This window comes from Aedes aegypti, chromosome 1, assembly GCF_002204515.2.
Source record: "Aedes aegypti strain LVP_AGWG chromosome 1, AaegL5.0 Primary Assembly, whole genome shotgun sequence".
Taxonomy (NCBI): Eukaryota; Metazoa; Arthropoda; class Insecta; order Diptera; family Culicidae; genus Aedes; species Aedes aegypti.
This window is the reverse complement of record NC_035107.1, coordinates 279,374,904-279,393,445: the sequence shown is the minus strand read 5'-3', so window position 1 is coordinate 279,393,445 and position 18,542 is coordinate 279,374,904. Positions and strand designations below refer to the sequence as shown.

At 38.1% G+C, this 18,542-nt stretch overlaps 1 protein-coding gene and 2 long non-coding RNA genes across 3 annotated transcripts; 2 read left to right on the top strand and 1 right to left on the bottom strand.

The window, feature by feature from the left end:
- Positions 1–3,787: 3,787 nt before the first annotated feature.
- LOC110674146 (zinc finger protein 777-like) lies at positions 3,788–6,245 on the bottom strand. The gene is made up of 3 exons (XM_021837951.1): positions 6,107–6,245; positions 5,890–6,028; positions 3,788–5,343 (listed from the first exon to the last, which is right to left on the bottom strand). Exons 1-3 carry the CDS (start codon positions 6,115–6,117, stop codon positions 4,114–4,116), a joined length of 1,380 nt encoding a protein of 459 aa, XP_021693643.1. The 5' UTR covers positions 6,118–6,245; the 3' UTR covers positions 3,788–4,113.
- A 2,256-nt stretch (positions 6,246–8,501) lies between these two features.
- Positions 8,502–9,386, top strand: LOC110674681. Its single transcript, XR_002499092.1, has 3 exons — positions 8,502–8,756; positions 8,812–8,983; positions 9,076–9,386. It is a non-coding gene; the product is annotated as an uncharacterized LOC110674681 (long non-coding RNA).
- Positions 9,387–12,522: 3,136 nt separating this feature from the next.
- LOC110674680 lies at positions 12,523–13,869 on the top strand. Its single transcript, XR_002499091.1, has 3 exons — positions 12,523–12,641; positions 12,705–12,918; positions 13,213–13,869. It is a non-coding gene; the product is annotated as an uncharacterized LOC110674680 (long non-coding RNA).
- Positions 13,870–18,542: the final 4,673 nt, after the last annotated feature.

Sequence of the window (18,542 nt, the reverse complement as noted above, 5' to 3'; positions counted from 1 at the left end):
TAGTCCAGTGGTGAAATAAATGCGCAATATCTTCAAATACAACCTGGATTTTTCCAAAAATAATTACAGAAATTATCTCAAAGATTCCATCAGGAATTACTTCCCTAGTAGCACACATGTTATAATAGATGCAGAATAACTATTATATGACTATATCTTGTCATATAGCAGTTGATATGCCATAATTATAACATGTGTGTTATTCGGGTTCATATATAATTTCAGATATGTTTCAAGAAAATCGCCAAGGTTCCCGTTTTAAACATGTTGCAGTATTCAACCTGAAATGCCTCCAGGGATTTCTCAGGATTTCCTACATAATTGTCCTTCAGAATTTCTTTAAGATTTTGACTAGGAATTTATCTGAGTATATCTTCAGAAATTACTCCAGAGATAGCTTCTAAGATTTCTTTGAAAATTCCAGTAACAGGAAATCCCGGAAATTCCAGTAACAGTAACTTTAAGAGATTCCTCAATGAAGTTTTCACAGATTTTTCCAAGCATTCTTCCAAAAGTTTTTCGTGACGAATTTCTAAAGCAAATATTAGAGTAACCTCTAAAAAAACTTGTTTAAGTTTTTAAGTCATTCTTAATAAATAAGGAAGAGTAATTGCTAAGATTAATGAAAAAAAGAAAACAAATCAATATTGAATCTCTGTGAAGCAACTCCTTGAAAAACGAAATCGCTAAGAAGTTGTGTAGGAATGATCGGAGGATTTCTTGGAAAAATAGCTGTAGTAGTAACTAGTGTGGAATCTTTAGTGAACTTTTGAGAATTCTATGGTATTTTTTATTAGATTTGTTTGTTAATGTTTCTGAATTACGTGTTCTCTGGTTGACAGTTGCGCAAAAAGTGAGAGAAACTAAATACAACATTATCATCGCCTACTAGATCACATCACCTAGTTTCGGCTAGTTAGTAGATATGTAATTCATAGAGTGCCAATGTTGCGAGTGTTTATGTTATACTCTGAGACGAGATCATTTATTTGTGTTTAACTTAAGATCGTGAAGCGGTCAATCCCCAACAAGATTCATTGAGGAATGTTTGGTACAACTGTGATCCTTGGATGAAGTGTTCCTAATAGATTTACTGATTAATTACTCGAGGAATTTTTGTAACAATTCTTTGGAGTGAATGTGGGCATAATGGCGTACAAATTCTTAAAAAAATCCCTGAACGTGTTTTATTAAGAGCTTATGAATTAACCTTTTCGGGCTTCTTGGAAGATATTCTGTGGGAATCTTTGTAAGATCTGATAGAGTTGCAGCTGGAAAATTCGGTTGAAAAGTTAGTGAAAAAAATATCTGGAAGAAGTTCTAGAATGGTCTCAAGTGCTCAAGGATGTCCTGAATCAAATTCTGGTGACACTTTCTTAAGCATTCCTCAAAAATTGCTGGTTGAATTGGTAAAGGAATCTCTTGAAGAATTTTTGGAGATAATCCTGTATTAGTCCCTGAAAGTATTCCAGATGAAACATCTGGAGAAAACACAAGAAAAATTCTTGGAACATTTTCTCTGGAAATATGTGAAGAATTTCTGAAAGAACTAGGCCTTGTAGAATTTTGCATTAGAATTCACTACAAGCAAGATAGGGAAAAGAGATCCTTCAGAGACCATATTGGTTAAAATAGAGACCTTTCATCATAAATAGAGACTTATAAGAGATTTGAATAAAAATAGAGACCAAGTCTTTAAGGTGAAGATAAATCGAAGCCAAACCTAAAATTTTCAAGAGCACAAATCTAGAGAACCGAACACCCGTTTGAGCTGAAAACTTAATCGATTGGTGACCACCAGCTAGTGACCAATCGATTAAGCTTTCAGCTCAAACGGGTGTTCGGTTCTCTAGATTTGTGCTCTTGAAAATTTGAAGTTTGGCTTCGATTCATCTTCACCTTAAACAGAAACCTGCTCCCAGCTCTAGATATTTCAATCATATACCTACTGATCAAATATACCTGAAAATATTTAATGTTTAGATAAGTCGATTAAGTTTCATACCTAAACAGATCCTCACTGAATAGCTTAAGTAACGTTGCGACAGCGGCGCAGCCGAATTTTTTTTTAATTGAAGAGAGTATTCTGGAAAATTAATGGTAATCTCTGGATTTTGACGCAAAAATCCTTTGTAGGGAACATATTCTACCATGAATTACTGCCTCAAAATATTTTCCCTGATTGTAATTCAAATTCCCTGAGAATTCCAGTTTTTTTCCAGGTTGAATAAAATTCCCTGATAATTCCAGGTTTTCCAGGTTTTTCCAGGTAGTAGACACCCTGCTCGACTCGAGATAGTTGGGTTTATTCTACGAGTCGCGTGAGGTGACAATTGTCGGTGTCGTATAGCGAGGTGACAATTCTCGACTCGAGTGAAGTGACTCTCCATTTGATTTGCACGGCGAGTCACTTCACTCGAGTCGAGAATTGTCACCTTGCTATACGACACCGACAATGGTCACCTCACGCCACTCGTAGAATTAACCCATTCGTCAAGACTGAAGAGCAAGCTGCTGATGGACTGACGAAGCCACTCCAACGAGTCGCCATCGACAAGCGATGGGATTGTTCGTTTGACCACACCAGGTTAAGGCTAAGTAGCCCGTCATTCTTTTTGGCAGCATGATGACTTTTCAGCTTGTAGTTTCAAAGTAATAAAACTCAGTCTTAATTGTTTATATTGACTTGAAAAAGTATCACTGTACGCGCTAACATGCATAAAGTATGCTGATACTTTTCCAGTTGTGTCAGTGCAAAACCAACTGATTTTCTTTGATTCAAAATCGTGAGATGAATTAGCAACAATCATCAACGACGCGTACAAATTTCAATGACGGCCTACTTCGCCTTAAGGAGGAGTGTTGAAGATCAGTAAGCTGCAGGAATTGAATCCTGAGAAAATTGAGAGAATCTCTCACGTATCGCTCTCTGTAACTATCATAACATGCTGCACATTATGAGAGACTGTTTATCGTATACTGCTACAACTTTGATCAGATTGGGGGGATAGTAGTGCATGATGAAACCCCTCTAAACATGCTCCAAGCCTGGGGGATACTATTGCTATTGGAAGTTTGTGGATTGTTTATCGTGCCAGTAAAGAAAAACACCTACCCCCAATGGTAAACAAGCGAGATAAATGGATTTTATCATCGCTCTCTCTTTGGGGCTCTCGCTCGCTGCTTCCATTTATCAGACTTGTTACACCTTGCGATACAATGACGATCGTGGACCGCAACAGATGGGATATTTTTCTTTGCTTGCTTTGATCGTGCTTTATTCTCAAATGAGAGCGAATTCTGCAATGCCTGGTAAGCTGTGCTTATTTCAATCCAATCGTAGTAGGCTAGATTTAGTTTTATAAAATAAACTTTCTCTTTACTCCAACCGAACCAGACGTTCTTATTGCGCACTTCCAATAGGGGCATATCATCCCTTCCTTCAACTCCTCCGTAGCTGTTCTGTTTCACAAATTGTGCCTATCAGTCGGTGTAGACAAATGGCCAGTCTCTCCGGGCATTAGCTTAGAAATAAACCTTTGGGATTTTTTGGGAAGAACTCCTGTAGGAAACTTTTTAGGATCTGCTAGAGTTGCTATGCACTAACCAATGGTAACTGGAATGAGTGGAACATTATCTGGAGGAAATCCTGAATAGCAAAATCCTTGTAGAAATTCTTGGTGAGGTTTTTTGGATCGGAGTTAACATCAATGAGAAGGAAGATAGTGACTTTAGAGACAATTTCGGTACAAAAAGAGACTACATACATTAAAAATAAAGACTTGCATTGAATTAGAGACCAGGTAGGTATTCTTGAAATGCTCACTTAGCTATGGTAATAACATTGATGTATTAAACCCTATATTTGGACATTAACTTTTTTGATGAATCTTCACTGCAACCTGAAGTATCTATATTTGAATATGTATATTTAAATATAAAGGGTACGTTATATTCAAATTAAAAATCATTCGTTAACATTTGAACAATGTTTAAAATATTAAAAAAAAATATTAAAACGGTGTTCGACACGACTAAAACATGCTCAATAAAGACAAGGCTTTCTCTATCATTCCTACGACTAGCACTGGGGGCTGTTCTTACTCTTCAACCTTAAATACCTTTATTGATGATCCCATTCTCGCTCGTCCTGGTGTCGTTCGTTTGCGCGTGCATGCAAGTCCTAAAGTCCTCCAGGCACTGCTTGCACTGGAACCGATGGATGGCCCGGTTGTGCAGCTGCAGATCCTCGTCACAAGAGTAGTTCAGCTTGCACACGTGGCAGTAGAACACGTTCTCGTAGTCGTCGATCTTGTGCACGTCCAGCATGTGCTTCTTGAGGAAGTACTTTGTCTTGTAGGTCAGGGGACAATAGTGGCACCGGATGCGCTGGTCTTCCGTTTCCTCCTGTTTCACCTGGACGAGTTCAACCGGTTTGACTTGTACGTTTCTGCCAATCTTGGCCACGGCTGCTTTTATAACTTCGTTCATGGCAGCCGGCGTGGTTCGTTTAACAACTATTTGGGGATTCAGTTTCGATAGTGCAGCAGCCTTGCATGTTTTGATGTGCTGCTCATAGTTGGACTTCTGAATGAAACTGCTGCTGCAATGGGGACACTTGAACAACTGGGCTACTGGAGAGTGTGGCAGTGGCTTGGAAATCTGCCTAGTTTTTATAACCGGAAGAGACTTTGAGGGAGCGTTTTTGTTCAACAGATGTTCGGTAACATTTTGATGATCATCCCTCTCGTGTTTAAGCAAATTCTCACGGTTTCGGAAGACAGCGCGACAATGTGAACATTTGACCACCGAAAACCTGGATAAAATGGCCGCCTTGGCTCGCTTCTCGGCATGCTCCAAGTTCAATACTTTCCCTTGGGGACGTTTCAGGACAGTTACCCTGCTGATATTCGCGTTGAGATTTGTAACGGGGGGAGATCTCTTTGGTTCCTGGCTTTGCTCCTTCTCAGGAGTTGCTGGCAGCGATTTCTCCGGCGAAAGTCTTTCCTCTTTGACCACCACGGTCTTCAGATCCCCATCCAGGTGATAGACGTCCACCTCTTTGACTTCTTCCTTCGGTGGCTTGTAATCAATTTCTATTTGTTCAGCAAGTTTGGACTCCTCCGCTTCGAATTCCTGCTTAATTTCCATCTCTTGCTGCGAATCATCAATCACCTCTATCATGGTGGTGGGTTCCTCGTCATACTGATCTCCGAACAGGCGACGGAACGTCTTCACCGCATTGTGGTTCCGGACCACCATTCGCCGGAAATCGTGAAAGTTGTCGAACCGATCCAAACAACTGTAGCAAATCGCACTCGGGTAGTCTTGCTCGTTGTGGAACTGGACAAAGAGAAAGCGAATGGTCATAAAAAGGATCGTTAATGAGTAATCATAAAATTAATCATGATTATGATTCTATAACATTCCCCTGAATACTATTCCCCCGAGAACCGCTCCAAAAAAGTACGATTGCCCAGAATGTAGCATTCCCCTGGGAGCCCAGATAACTGTAGCAGTAAACGCGCAGTTATTCAGCAAGATCAAGCAGATGGTCGTGGGTTCGAATTCCATCAATCGAGGATCCTCAGGGCGTAGAGTACCTTCGTACTCGCTACACGATAGGGAGCCGGTGCAAAGTTTAAAAAAAATCAACCGAGAAAAAAATGGTTCGTCGAGTATCATATTTTATCATATAGATTTTGTAGATCTTAGTATTCGGATTTTTGCTAATACCTATTGTAATTGTAATTGTAATTTATTGGCAAAACGAGAACATGTTAGTATTCACAACTTTAAGGCATGTCAAGGAACATGGCTAATACCTATTAAGATATAATCCCTGACTTTCCAGGGTTTGCAAGTAGAGACGACACCCTTTTAACTTACCGTTATCTTCATATAGAGGAACAGCTTCTGCAGCAGCAATTTGCTGGATGTGGTCAACTTGTCGCCCGATTCCATCAAGATCAGTTCCTCATCCTCGGACAGACACAGACGACAATACTTCAGTGGGTTTTTACACGGGCTGAAATTCGGGAACAAGAAATTTTGTGACAATTTCGCATTCAAATAACTATCACTCGTTTCTTGAGGCATTACTTACACATTAGCCATCGCAGTCGAATAATTTTGCAACGTTTTGGACAAACACTTTAAAAAACATAAATAATTTTAGGTAAAACTTCACTGCGCTCCGTGGCGTCTGTTTAGATTTTTGCTCCGCACAGATTGAAATGTTGCTTGACATTCGAAAAGAGCCTATCGATCAATGGACCGATGCACGAGTTCACTATCTGACGTTTGAGTGGTGCCGTGTTATTTACGTGACCATGGCAACGAGTGAATTCGGCACCGCTGAAACGTCAAATCAGTGAACTCGTGCAGTGGTCCATTGTGAACGAGACGATGTTTTTGATGTTATTTTCCTAAAATATTTGACCAAAAATATCAATCTTTAATCAAATTAAATAATCATACCATTGGTTTTCGTGTGTATTGTCAAGCATTTAAGCCCCCAACAGTTAAACTTACTTGAAAACTTAACTCCCAGATGTTTTACTTTGACTGTTATGATTGTAAATTAGGCTCTTGTCGTTAATCACGCTAGACTAGAACGCGGCTACCAAGAATTTGAAACGTCAAATTCAAAATTGGTACACTGTAAGACCAAAGTACCCTTTAAAGGGTAAAAAAGTACCCTCTTTGAGAGAAACTAGTTTAACTCATAAAAAGAGTAAAGGGCCTTTACACTGTAAACTTGGCATTACCCTTTAAGGTGTAAAAAATACCCACTTTTTTCTGATATATGAAGCTGTCAAAAATAGGGGTATTTCAAATTTTTGCATAATGGGTAAATTTTGCCCATTTGTTAGTTCCAATGGTTTACTCTTTAATGGGTGAAAAAAATCTTTATCTTTCGTTGCGACCGAAGTCGTATCCTGATTGCAGGTTATTGAGCAGTATCTTACAGGTTAGTGATAAATCGAGATTTGTTATCCATCTCGTTCTTAATTAAAGAAATATTGAAATTCTTACAGGCAGGTGTGATATGGCATCAAAAATCCTCATTACGGCCTGGAGCGAGACGCCGCACAGAAAACTGCGACCATGTCCGAGGGCTAATTATATGAAAGGAAGCATGTCCAAAAGAACGTTAACTAGTTGTTAATTAATAAGATTTATTTAAGAAAATCCTAATAAACTGCAAAACAAAACGCCCAATGATTTGTGTGCACATTATTCATAACTATTAATTAATTTCATATAATAATGAAGTCATAAAAGAGAGTAAAATTTACTCTCATTCCAAACAAAATTCATTTGGAATAAAGGGTAAAAATCACTCGTTGACTTGACGTACAAGCGGTTTACTCTTTAATGAGTAAAGGCCCTTTACTCTTTTTATGAGTTAAACTAGTTTCTCTCAAAGAGGGTACTTTTTTACCCTTTAAAGGGTACTTTGGTCTTACAGTGTACTCATTAAAGAGTAAAGGGTGAAACACAATGCAACGGCATTACGGCAAGAACGGCAAAACGGCAACACCGATTTGAATGACATGTCAATGTTTTGATCAATGTCGACTAAATCAGATTCAACCTGAACTTGACAAGTATGATGTAGATCAATATGGGCTTGCCGTCTTGCCGTTGTACCGTGCTGCCGTTCACATTGTGTTTGGGGCTTAAACCGCTTGTACGTCAAGTCAACGAGTGATTTTTACCCTTTATTCCAAATGAATTTTGTTTGGAATGAGAGTAAATTTTACTCTCTTTTATGACTTCATTATTATATGCAATTAATTAATAGTTATGAATAATGTGCACACAAATCATTGGGCGTTTTGTTTTGCAGTTTATTAGGATTTTCTTAAATAAATCTTATTAATTAACAACTAGTTAACGTTCTTTTGGACATGCTTCCTTTCATATAATTAGCCCTCGGACATGGTCGCAGTTTTCTGTGCGGCGTCTCGCTCCAGGCCGTAATGAGGATTTTTGATGCCATATCACACCTGCCTGTAAGAATTTCAATATTTCTTTAATTAAGAACGAGATGGATAACAAATCTCGATTTATCACTAACCTGTAAGATACTGCTCAATAACCTGCAATCAGGATACGACTTCGGTCGCAACGAAAGATAAAGATTTTTTTCACCCATTAAAGAGTAAACCATTGGAACTAACAAATGGGCAAAATTTACCCATTATGCAAAAATTTGAAATACCCCTATTTTTGACAGCTTCATATATCAGAAAAAATTGGGTATTTTTTACACCTTAAAGGGTAATGCCAAGTTTACAGTGTAGCCATGCACAGTACAGTAGGATCAATGAGAATATATACTAAGGTGTAGAAGAAAAAGCAACGGCTATGTATTAGTAAAGAGAAAAAACGTAAACAAAAATAACTACGTCACTAATTTACACGGCTTCTTATGGGAGCACGCTCGTTTGTAGTTGTGAAACATTTTGCACTGTACACGGATGTCACGCACACTAAATGTCTTCTTCCTCACCTCGGTATATATTCTCATTGCAGTAGGATCAAGATATTTTGAAGGGAGGTATGGCGATCTAAGCAGTCAGTGGATGCGGGGAGTGGAGGGTGAAAATTGACAGATGGCCAGTCGGCTAGCTGGCGAATTTGTTGATGTGTTTTTCCCCTCTAGTGGTTGCTATCGTTTCCTCAAAGTTGTTTATTATTGATCGTTGTTGTTTGAAAGCGAGAAAAAATTTTCAAAGCGTTTGCAAGTAAGTTCTTTCGTAGTATTTCCATTCGAAAATAATTTTAATTTTGCTGTTTTAGAATAACATAAACTTAATCAAACTAAAAGGAAAATCAACCACCTTGTTTTAACTGACGTTCTCTCCAGGCGACCGGCTAGGAGAACCACGTGAGCGTTGAATGGAGCAAGTTACCAGTAGGTAAACCAGTAGATGGCATGCGATGGAGACAAGTTGTTTTCTGAAATTTCACGGTATTACGTACCATCGACTAATCAACGAGATGGGAGAATTATGAAATTATTGACTATGACATATATTTACTAACAATTGTACTTATTTTTAGCAAAGAAAGCTTATCATACCAGGCGAAGACAGATAGATAGCAATGTAACATGGCTCGATGAAAATGTCGAATGTATTCTACGCTAGTTTTCTCTAAAAACGTGTGGCTTCGGGAGAAAACAAACGGGCAATCACAGAGTTCGCCGTTCTGAATAACGACTCTGATGATGAAGAGAAGGCAGCATCTCTATTACCATCAACTAGCAGCTTGGTTATTAGTTAAGGTTCTACCAGTGCCTGAAGTTATCCTAGGTCAGTGTCATTCAATTCGCAATATTTTCCCGTATCGCATTTATTGATCAATAAATGAATTGCATTACGGTTGCCTAAAATCAATTATTTATTAATTATCTTTTATGATGCTCTAAACTCGCTTTTCCTATACAGCACCTGCGTGGTGGTTCTGGAGGTGGAAAATCGCACAACTGAAAATTCACTTTAATTAGCCGTTTTTTAATCTGTGAATTGAATCGTGATGCTGAGTATTGTCTGTTTCATTAGCAACAAAACGCGCCGCCAACTTTCGAACAGACTGAAAAAAATCGTCGCCAGCAATCCAATCAAAGGAGGTGATTTGCCTTTGTGTTGGCAAGACTGGTGAAACGTCAAATGCCAGAAAATAAATCAAAGGAGGTGAATTGCCATTGTGTTGGTAAGACTGGTGAAACGTCAAATTCACAGCGGTTGCTTGGCTGGCGACGATTTTGGCGACGGTTTCACCGGCGACGATTACAAATCGTCGCGTCCGATAGGGTGCAAAATTTACAATATGTACAGTAATGTTTAAACGTTGCAGAAGATTGAAAACAACTTAATGCAGGACTGACGTTTTCGAAAACAAAATGAGTTGAGGGGAAAACTTTTTTATTATTTCATGGCTTGCTGACCTGGCTGAGCATAACAAACCTGCCAGCTGTCATCTATTTTCCAAAATGGCGGAATGCTCTAATTGACACATCGAACTACCTCCCTTATAAATACCTTGAGTAGGATTCCGTTTTTGGCATGCTCCTTTGTAGCCCCACTCCGTCACAACTTCTAGAGGAATTCGCGATTAGGGCCTATCTGACAAATCAATAACAATGAGAAAATAATCAATGAAATTCTCATGCGCAATTTTTAATCCCAATTGGAGTAAATATAGTCAAACTTTAACCTTTTCACTTTAAAACATATTTCATAAACCTAGTTTTAAAATCCTCATCAATACCACACACATCTCCTACAATTCCCCTAGCTATTTCGTACTCAAAAAATCTTTAAAGGTTTCGCCTAAAACGTACTCGAGAATGCCAGTATCGCCCAATGTTATGAGCCTGTAATCGATATTATTTCAGTGTCGCCTATTACTTTTGCGCCGTGTTTACATTCTGGTTTCAATTAAGCCCGCCATGTACGCCTTGTTTATTTTTTGTTTGCAGTGTCGCCGTTTACTCTCGCCGTGTTTTGATTTCGATTTCAGATGCGCCCATCACTTTGATAAACAAAAACACAGACGTAATCAATAAAGTGTGTGGTTTTGCATGAGGTGAAGTTTCGTCTTCTACAAATTTACGTTTTTCGAATAATAAAATTATCGATAGGGGAAAAGTTCAAGTGAATAGACAATCAAGCTACAATTTCAACGATATATTTTCTTAAATTGTGTACATTTTGTCAGTTTCGCCTAGTTCGCGAATCTTTCTAGACTTTATTTCTAGCATAACAGTTATGTTATGCTTAATAAGTTTTGCCTAATGAGTTTAATAAGTTTAGTTTAATAATAAGTTTAATAAGTTTAATTTAATAAGTTAATAAGCATTAATAAAATGCTTAATAAGTGTTATGTTAATAAGTTACTTATTGAGCTCTCGCCGAACGGTGTCACGAACACGTGCGCAAATTTGCTGGTTGAAAATACTGCCGTTTGATTTTGCTGGGAACAGCTGATCTTTGTTTATATTTTCAACCAGCAATCGTTAAGTAGTGTTGGTAACATGTAACGTGTATGTACACGAGCGCAGAAACCACTATGATCTCGCCCTAAAAGCCATTGGTAACCATGTGTGTAGCTCGGTGTTTCTGAGTATTTGGATGGATTTACACGTTATTTAACAACGTTATGGTGAAGAAAGGATCATTATCTACCTGCCGGTGGTGTTGGTTTGATTGCCTATTTGTTCATTTGCTCAGAAACAACAAGCTACACACGTGGTTACCAATGGCTTTTAGGGCGTTATCCCAGATTACACGAGATTTTATTTATTGAGCTCTCGCCGAGCGGTGTCACAAACACATGCGCAAATTTGCTGGTTGAAAATACCGCCGTTTGATTTTGCTGGGAACAGCTGATCTTTGTTTATATTTTCCACCAGCACTTTTTAAGTAGTGTTGGTGATATGTAACGTGTATGTACACGAACGCAGAAACCACTATTGCAAGTAGGGGAAGGAGTGGTAATATGAACATCTTAACACAGACAAACAGATGTAACACTTAGAACAAATTTCGTTAAAATCCATCGCCCAGTTTACACCCTCATCATCTGGTGACCATGTTGCATGAAATACTGTTTCGTGCAACAAGAGCTGCAGATGGCGGTAGTGTGAAACGTCAAACACGAAGAAAAACGATGCGCGCGCCTCTGGTTGTGAGCTGAGACGAGACTCGCGAAGACGGTCTTCTTTTTCTGTGATTGCTGAGTTTTTTTCTTATTCCACTTTGTGCATACCAATTATGCGCATGCTGTTCAAATCCTCACATGAACCTCTCAGCAAAAAATGATTAAGTTTACATCACATCGAATCATAAATAGCCATTTGAGTGAAATTTCATGCCAGCAAACGTAGCAGACATTAGAAATAATGAATCTTCTGCTTAGATTTATCAGCAACTTTGGAAAAAACTGCTCCACCGACTGAGGTTTTTAATAACAGTTTACTTTGAACACAATACTTTTCACTTTTTCAGCCATAAAAACGGTGGGCTGCATTTGACGTTTCGTGAGAGGGGAATCTGGGCTGCACATGACGTTGATATTTTTCCTCTTCGTGAGTCTCTCTCAGGTTGTGAGGTTTGGTACATGACGAATTTGATATGGTCGTTAAATGAGTGGTCGATGGAAATTTCGTCAGTGTTTGTCTGTTTGTCTGTGATCTTAAGGATAGCATCTTGTTCATTTTACTTGCACTATTGACGATCTTGCACCTAATGCGACGCACAGGCAAATAAAATTGTCGCATCAAAAAATGATCACACTGCCCCTTATTTGCATACAGGCATGGGATCGTTTTTTGCAAAAGGAATTTACCTATGGTTTTGTTTTGAAAAACGTCGTTTTTGTTTTAATTTATTGTGGTTGTTCAAGTACATTTGAGAAATCTTAAATCTGAAATAAAATTATTTTTTGTTGACAACGTTATAGAGCAGAAAAGTCGATCCTACGAAATCCTACGAAACTATTTAATGGTTGCCATGATGTTCAAAATTTCGACTCCCACTGTATCTATCGTGACGTTGTTTTGTTTACATCATCAAGAAAAAAAAAGTGCAGTTTCGTTAGCCGAACTATACCATCCAATATTTACGGTAATTAAGTACAAATAAATACTTGTTGCGATTTACTTAAAAGTTCCTCTTTCGATTATTTAGAGGGAGAAGCACGAAGTTCATCCGAAATCACCGACGATGTGGATATGGAGGAAGAGAATCTTTTGGATGGAAGTGCAGAGAATCCGCTTGCCAGATTTCGTTCCAGTATCCGGATAAAAACGTATCATTCAGTGAATGGAATAAACAATTAATGTACAATATAACGTATTGGATACAATACAGCTGCCTGCAGGCAATCTTGACATTTCAAAACGTAAATAAACATTCTTGGATAGGGTGAGGCAAGGGGGTGGCCACTCTACGCAGTGTGCCTTGCACAGCTATGGTACATTTCGGCGCACTGTCTGGCACACTTTACCAAAGTGGGTTGCTATAAAAATCACAGTGAACTGAAATTTCCGTCTCAGCAATCTTTGAGTTTTCTGAGTTGTTTGCTATCTGTCAAACACAGATTTCACAAAACGCTCGCGTTGGCTTCGGGTTAAGAACGAATCTATTAACACTATTTGGTGTAGTGATTTTATATTTATATTTTCTTTTATTTCAGAACGAACCTATAGAGAAGCACCAAACCATCAGATCCCATCAAACCGATCTAAAAGTGGTGGATTCGGTATTGGCTCAAGTTATAAAGTTTATTCGCAAATTTTATAAGGCTGATGAGGATGGATAGATGACAAAAATGGCCTTATTGGCGTTATGGAATTCATGGATATACGAAACTTACAATGAATAATAAATTTTATTAAAAACAAGATTAAAAGATAAAAAAGGGACAGTTTCAGCAACATCCAAAGACGGGGAAAAGGGAAAAAAATGTAGCAGGTCGTTGGAGATATTATCGTCAGTGTATTCAAAGGATTAAAGTGATCCACGCGTCTTACTGCATTGCAATCGTCTCATCCAAGGCGAGTTCAGCCCCTCTGGCTCTGGCTACAGAGTACAATGAACCAGCCTTGGTTTCATCGTAATGTTATCCCAACTCTTCGCATCCTTCTCCCTTCCATCATGATACCGCAGACAGACGTTCAAGTTAGACTCAGCCACTTGTGTAAAAACATGGCCGCCACAAATCGCCAAGTGGCAATAAGCTAACAGATGGCGTTAATGGCGTATGCGTCCCGCCGCCACCCCGATCACATTTCGTTGACAGCATGACACACAACCGCTCCCACAGCCGACGTGCTCAACGCTCAAAACTATGCACCTGTTTTTTGCGCTGGGTGGGTGATGTTACCTTTTGGATCTGATTTCTCATGTAAAAGTTAACTAAATCCATTGTAATTTTAACCACAAGTTGGCATTCAATTTACTCACAGATTCATGCTAGTATAACACCCTTGAATGATCGTTGCTCTTGTAAAAGAAATTGGCGTGAAAGTATCACAATTGTGTGAATCATTTTTAAAGTGATTGTTTTGATATTTTTGTTCAGTGGGTGGTGGACTGGGTGGTAAGCGGGAAGATGAGGCCACGTGCTTTTTCGAACTGTCACTGTACTGCAGCAATTTGCTCCCTAGGTGACACCACTGTAGAATTTACACAGGAATTTTGAATAAATTTGTTCCTGCTTAAACGTCTGTCTGCGATGATACCGTACATCATGCGTGTGCTAGAATAAGGGCGTAAGTCGCATGATCGATTTCTCTTCATCGATCCTCTCTTCTGTTAATAAATGTGACAAGATGCGGATTTGTCATATTTTTTTCACTTCAGGACGCTATCTTGCGTTCTGAGGTGAAATAATTATGACAAATCCGGATCTTGTCACCTTTATTTATATAAGAGAGAATCGACGAAGAGAAATCGATCATGCGACTTACGCCCTTCTTCTAGCACACGCTTGATATAACCGTTGACGCTCCGTGTTGTCTTGGAATTCATGTGCGCCGGTTTTTCTAAACCTTCCAAATGAAGTCTTACATATACTTGACCTGACTTTCTCGTTAGTTTCCCCTGCGATAATGTAAGTATAATGTATCCCGGGAAACTACCGCCCAATAAAAAAAAAACGGGGAAGTAATGCAAAATTTGAGAGGTAAACCAGTAGTAAATAAAATATGTCAATGCTTGCTGAGAACGTTTTTCAATAATTTCAGTTCATTGATTTTTTATGGCATGTTGTATTATAGCACGTTTGGCATGCTAGGCACACCTTGGCGCATTGAAGGCACAGCTGTGCCGAATGAAGTGCGTAGAGTGACCACCCCCTTGGGGTGAGGTGAAAAGGTGAAAATAAGTTTCTAGGGTTACTAGAACTGTTCCGCACACCCGTTTTTAGCAAAAAATGTGGTGCACGGTAGTTTGCGTTTACCCTTTAATGGGTAAAAATTCACCCATTTTCGCTAGAAGTGCCTCTCCACATTTAATGAGTAAACACGGTTTACTCTTTAACGGGTAAAAGCGGTTTCTGTCAATGGATGGGTAAATTTTTACCCTTTTTTGTACATCACGCTCACGGCATAAAAAGGGTAAAAATTTACCCATTTTGAGAATGGCCAATGGAGCTATTAAGAATAATGACAATTAAGGAATACTTTTCGTCCTGCTTCAATAAACATCTCCGAAAACATTATTTTCATGCGATTTATTAAAAAAACATCAATACGTTTCATTAAGCAGTTTTTCAAATGCACGTATGTATCTGCAGGAAAAATCCAGTGAAGCTCTCGGTGCAAACTTTGATGCAGTCTAGAAGTGCAGAAAAAGAGAATAAATTTCTGTTATTGCCAAATTATCTACAACATGCATCACTTACCTTCTCTGTGCGTGGTAATATATTAATTTTCAAACTCTTTTATTAATAAATATTAACATAATTGGCTCACCGTAAACAAATTCGAATTGACGAGCGGAATATTTCTAACTATTTTTCACCCATTATTGAGAACTAGAGAAAATTCTAGAAATGGGTAAATTTTTATTCCTTACGAGATTTCAAATTCACCCATGTTTTGACAGATCCGTGCCCTATTCGAAAATGGGTAAATTTTTACCCATTAAAGGGTATTCGCAAACAACCGTGTGAGTATCAATGTTTTCAAAAATTTATAAGAAAATCAGGAGTGCATATAAATTAAATATGAAAGCGTTAATATTCATTGAAAATTATTGTCTTTCGAAGAAAAATACAAAAACAGGGGGTTAGATCTGACGGAAATGGTCTATTGAATATCGAAGCAACATTATTCTTGTTTGTATATACAAATCAAAAACAATATAATATATTGTAACAGAATACTGTATTGTTTTTGATTGGTTTTATACCTTACAATTTTGGTCAAATTCCTATTTTCGCGTAAAACAACTCTTGCTTTTTTCTATGTAGCTTTGCTGAAAGAAGTAAACAAAACAAGTTCAGCAAGAAATTTTGGCTGGAAAATATTCAAAACGTATAAATAAGTAGTTTTTTAGATGTCTCTTGACATTAGCTATAACGACGAATGCAACCATGATAAATAACTTTACTTCTATAAAGTTAAAATTATTTTGCTGCTTTTGGCACGAATATCCGGTAAGTTGGGGGACAATCCATACAAAATACAAATTCTATACCTTTCACCACTAATTGAAATACAGTTCGTTGAATTGTTTTTGTATTGTACAACAATACACGAATTGCTAATCAAGACAATACATGAACAATATATCGTATTGTATTTTCAAAATGTATGTTTGAGAAAATATCTAGATTTGTATTGTTACGATAATTAACCACCCATACATTATATTGCAAAAATCTCATATACTATACAGTGAACTCTTCAAAACAATATATTGTACTGTTATTGTATTGTCATTTCACAATATACTGTATTGTATTTCCAATATATTGAATGGTACTGTTCCAATACGTTATATTGTTTTTGTATTGTATTTTTTATCCGGGTATACCCACTCCAGCTCCGATGGCCCAGATTCTATTCAGGAAATTATGGAACAGATTCCCGTGAAGAATAGTGAATTTGATATCACGAACTTCTCTGGAGTCGAAAATGGCCCGGAAGAACGTATCCCGAATCGGAATGAAAACAACAACCGTTCAATCCATTCAAACGGGAAGTCTTCAGAAAACTATTTATATGTTTTCACTAAAGAAACTATAAGCAAAGAAGCGAAATGTTCCAATTGGAATTCCAAGTTTACTGTCAATGTCATTCCAATCGAGCAGGAGACTTGTCAAACACTTTTTCACACAAGCTGAAAACGGCTCACACAAAAATGTTACCGCCCACGACAATTTTGCTTCTTCTGAAGTAGCATGTTTTCTGAATACATGAGTGTCGGTTGCAATTTTCATGCTTTGCATAAAGAATGCTCTACTCATTACATTGGTTTTCCAAACATTCAGTCATTTTTTCATTCGTTACCCAAACATGTGAAAATTCAACACATCAAACCTGTGACTCGCTTTTAGCGTGGGAATCAACATTGGCAGTGCTGCGTAATAGATTTGGCATAGTTGCTAGCTGATTTATTTTGAATATGATCAGATTTCGTCTCTTTATAATTTAGACTCTTTAGTTTTCACTCTACTCGTTTACAAACGTGAATTCAAGGGGCAAACATCAGGTGCCTACATCGCCCGCTGGGATATATCCGTGAACAGCAGAGAAGAGTTTTTGACAACGGTGTGGAATTTGGCAAGTGAATATCTGCATCGTGAAATCATTTTTGAAGCAAGTGCTGATGGTGACTCTTCTCCTAAGTGGTGTTCCAAAGAAAAACCGACCGAGGAAGATTTCAACAAGTTTGCTCTGTTTCAATCAGGTCGACGTTATTATAAAGTAGAGAACACACAAGACAGCAAACACAATCTTCTTCAAAATTGGCGAGATAAAGAAATATCCCTTTATCTACATATTTATTCACTGAGTGTGAGTAACCGAGCAATTTGGAACACTGTTAAAGAGTGTTTCATTGAACCAAATGAACGAGATCGTGCAGGAGCTGACAGCACACAGGCTTTACTGGATTTGACAAAGGAACTGCGAAGGACCCATGGAGGATTGCTTGAAGCCCATGGTATGGCATGGACTTTTTGGGCCAATACAATATAGAGTGCTCCGGCATACAAGCGTTCTTCAATGACGGAATATCCCCCTCAGACGTTGGCAGGGCTATTTAAAGCGAAAGAAGGGATACGAGTGAATACCATCAAACGTGAATTGGAAACTGCTAACAATGTCAATGATAGTTATCATGAAGACATCGTAGCTCTTCGTAAAGCGTCCAACACACTACGTGCATCCGTGAGCTCAAGTCTGAAGGCGCTTGATCATCGGATTGAAATGTTGGAGATACGTGAACGAACTAGCAGCAATTTGATCAGCGCCATGAAGTCAACCATTACGGTTCAGGAGGATGAGATTGGAAAACGATTGAGAAATGATATAACGGATTGTCCTGATCTGGATCATGCAGAATAGACAGGGTTTTTGTTATGATTTTTATGAAATAAAAAAGCAAAGTTAGTTACATTTTTTATTTTTATTTTTCTCTTTATTCTTCAATATCATTGGAAACAGCTACAAAAGGATCGAATTGCCCTCTGATATATCCACATTTTCTGAACAACCCATCCATTTTAAATGATGCAAACTGTGACCCTGTGACATTACTTTTGCAACAAACATATTGATATTTGTGTTACTGTTTTCGTTGTATACTTTCAGCATACGTTTTTTAATGACACCAAAAACAATCTCAATGGGATTATAATATGGCGTGTAAGCGGGCAAAAATATCGGAAATATTCCCAATGACCTTAAGTAATAGATTATGTTAGGGTTCATTCACAAATTTCATAACGCTAGAGGGGGTGGGTGGGTGTCCTAACGTTGTTACGGCCAATACAAAAATTGAATAACATTCATA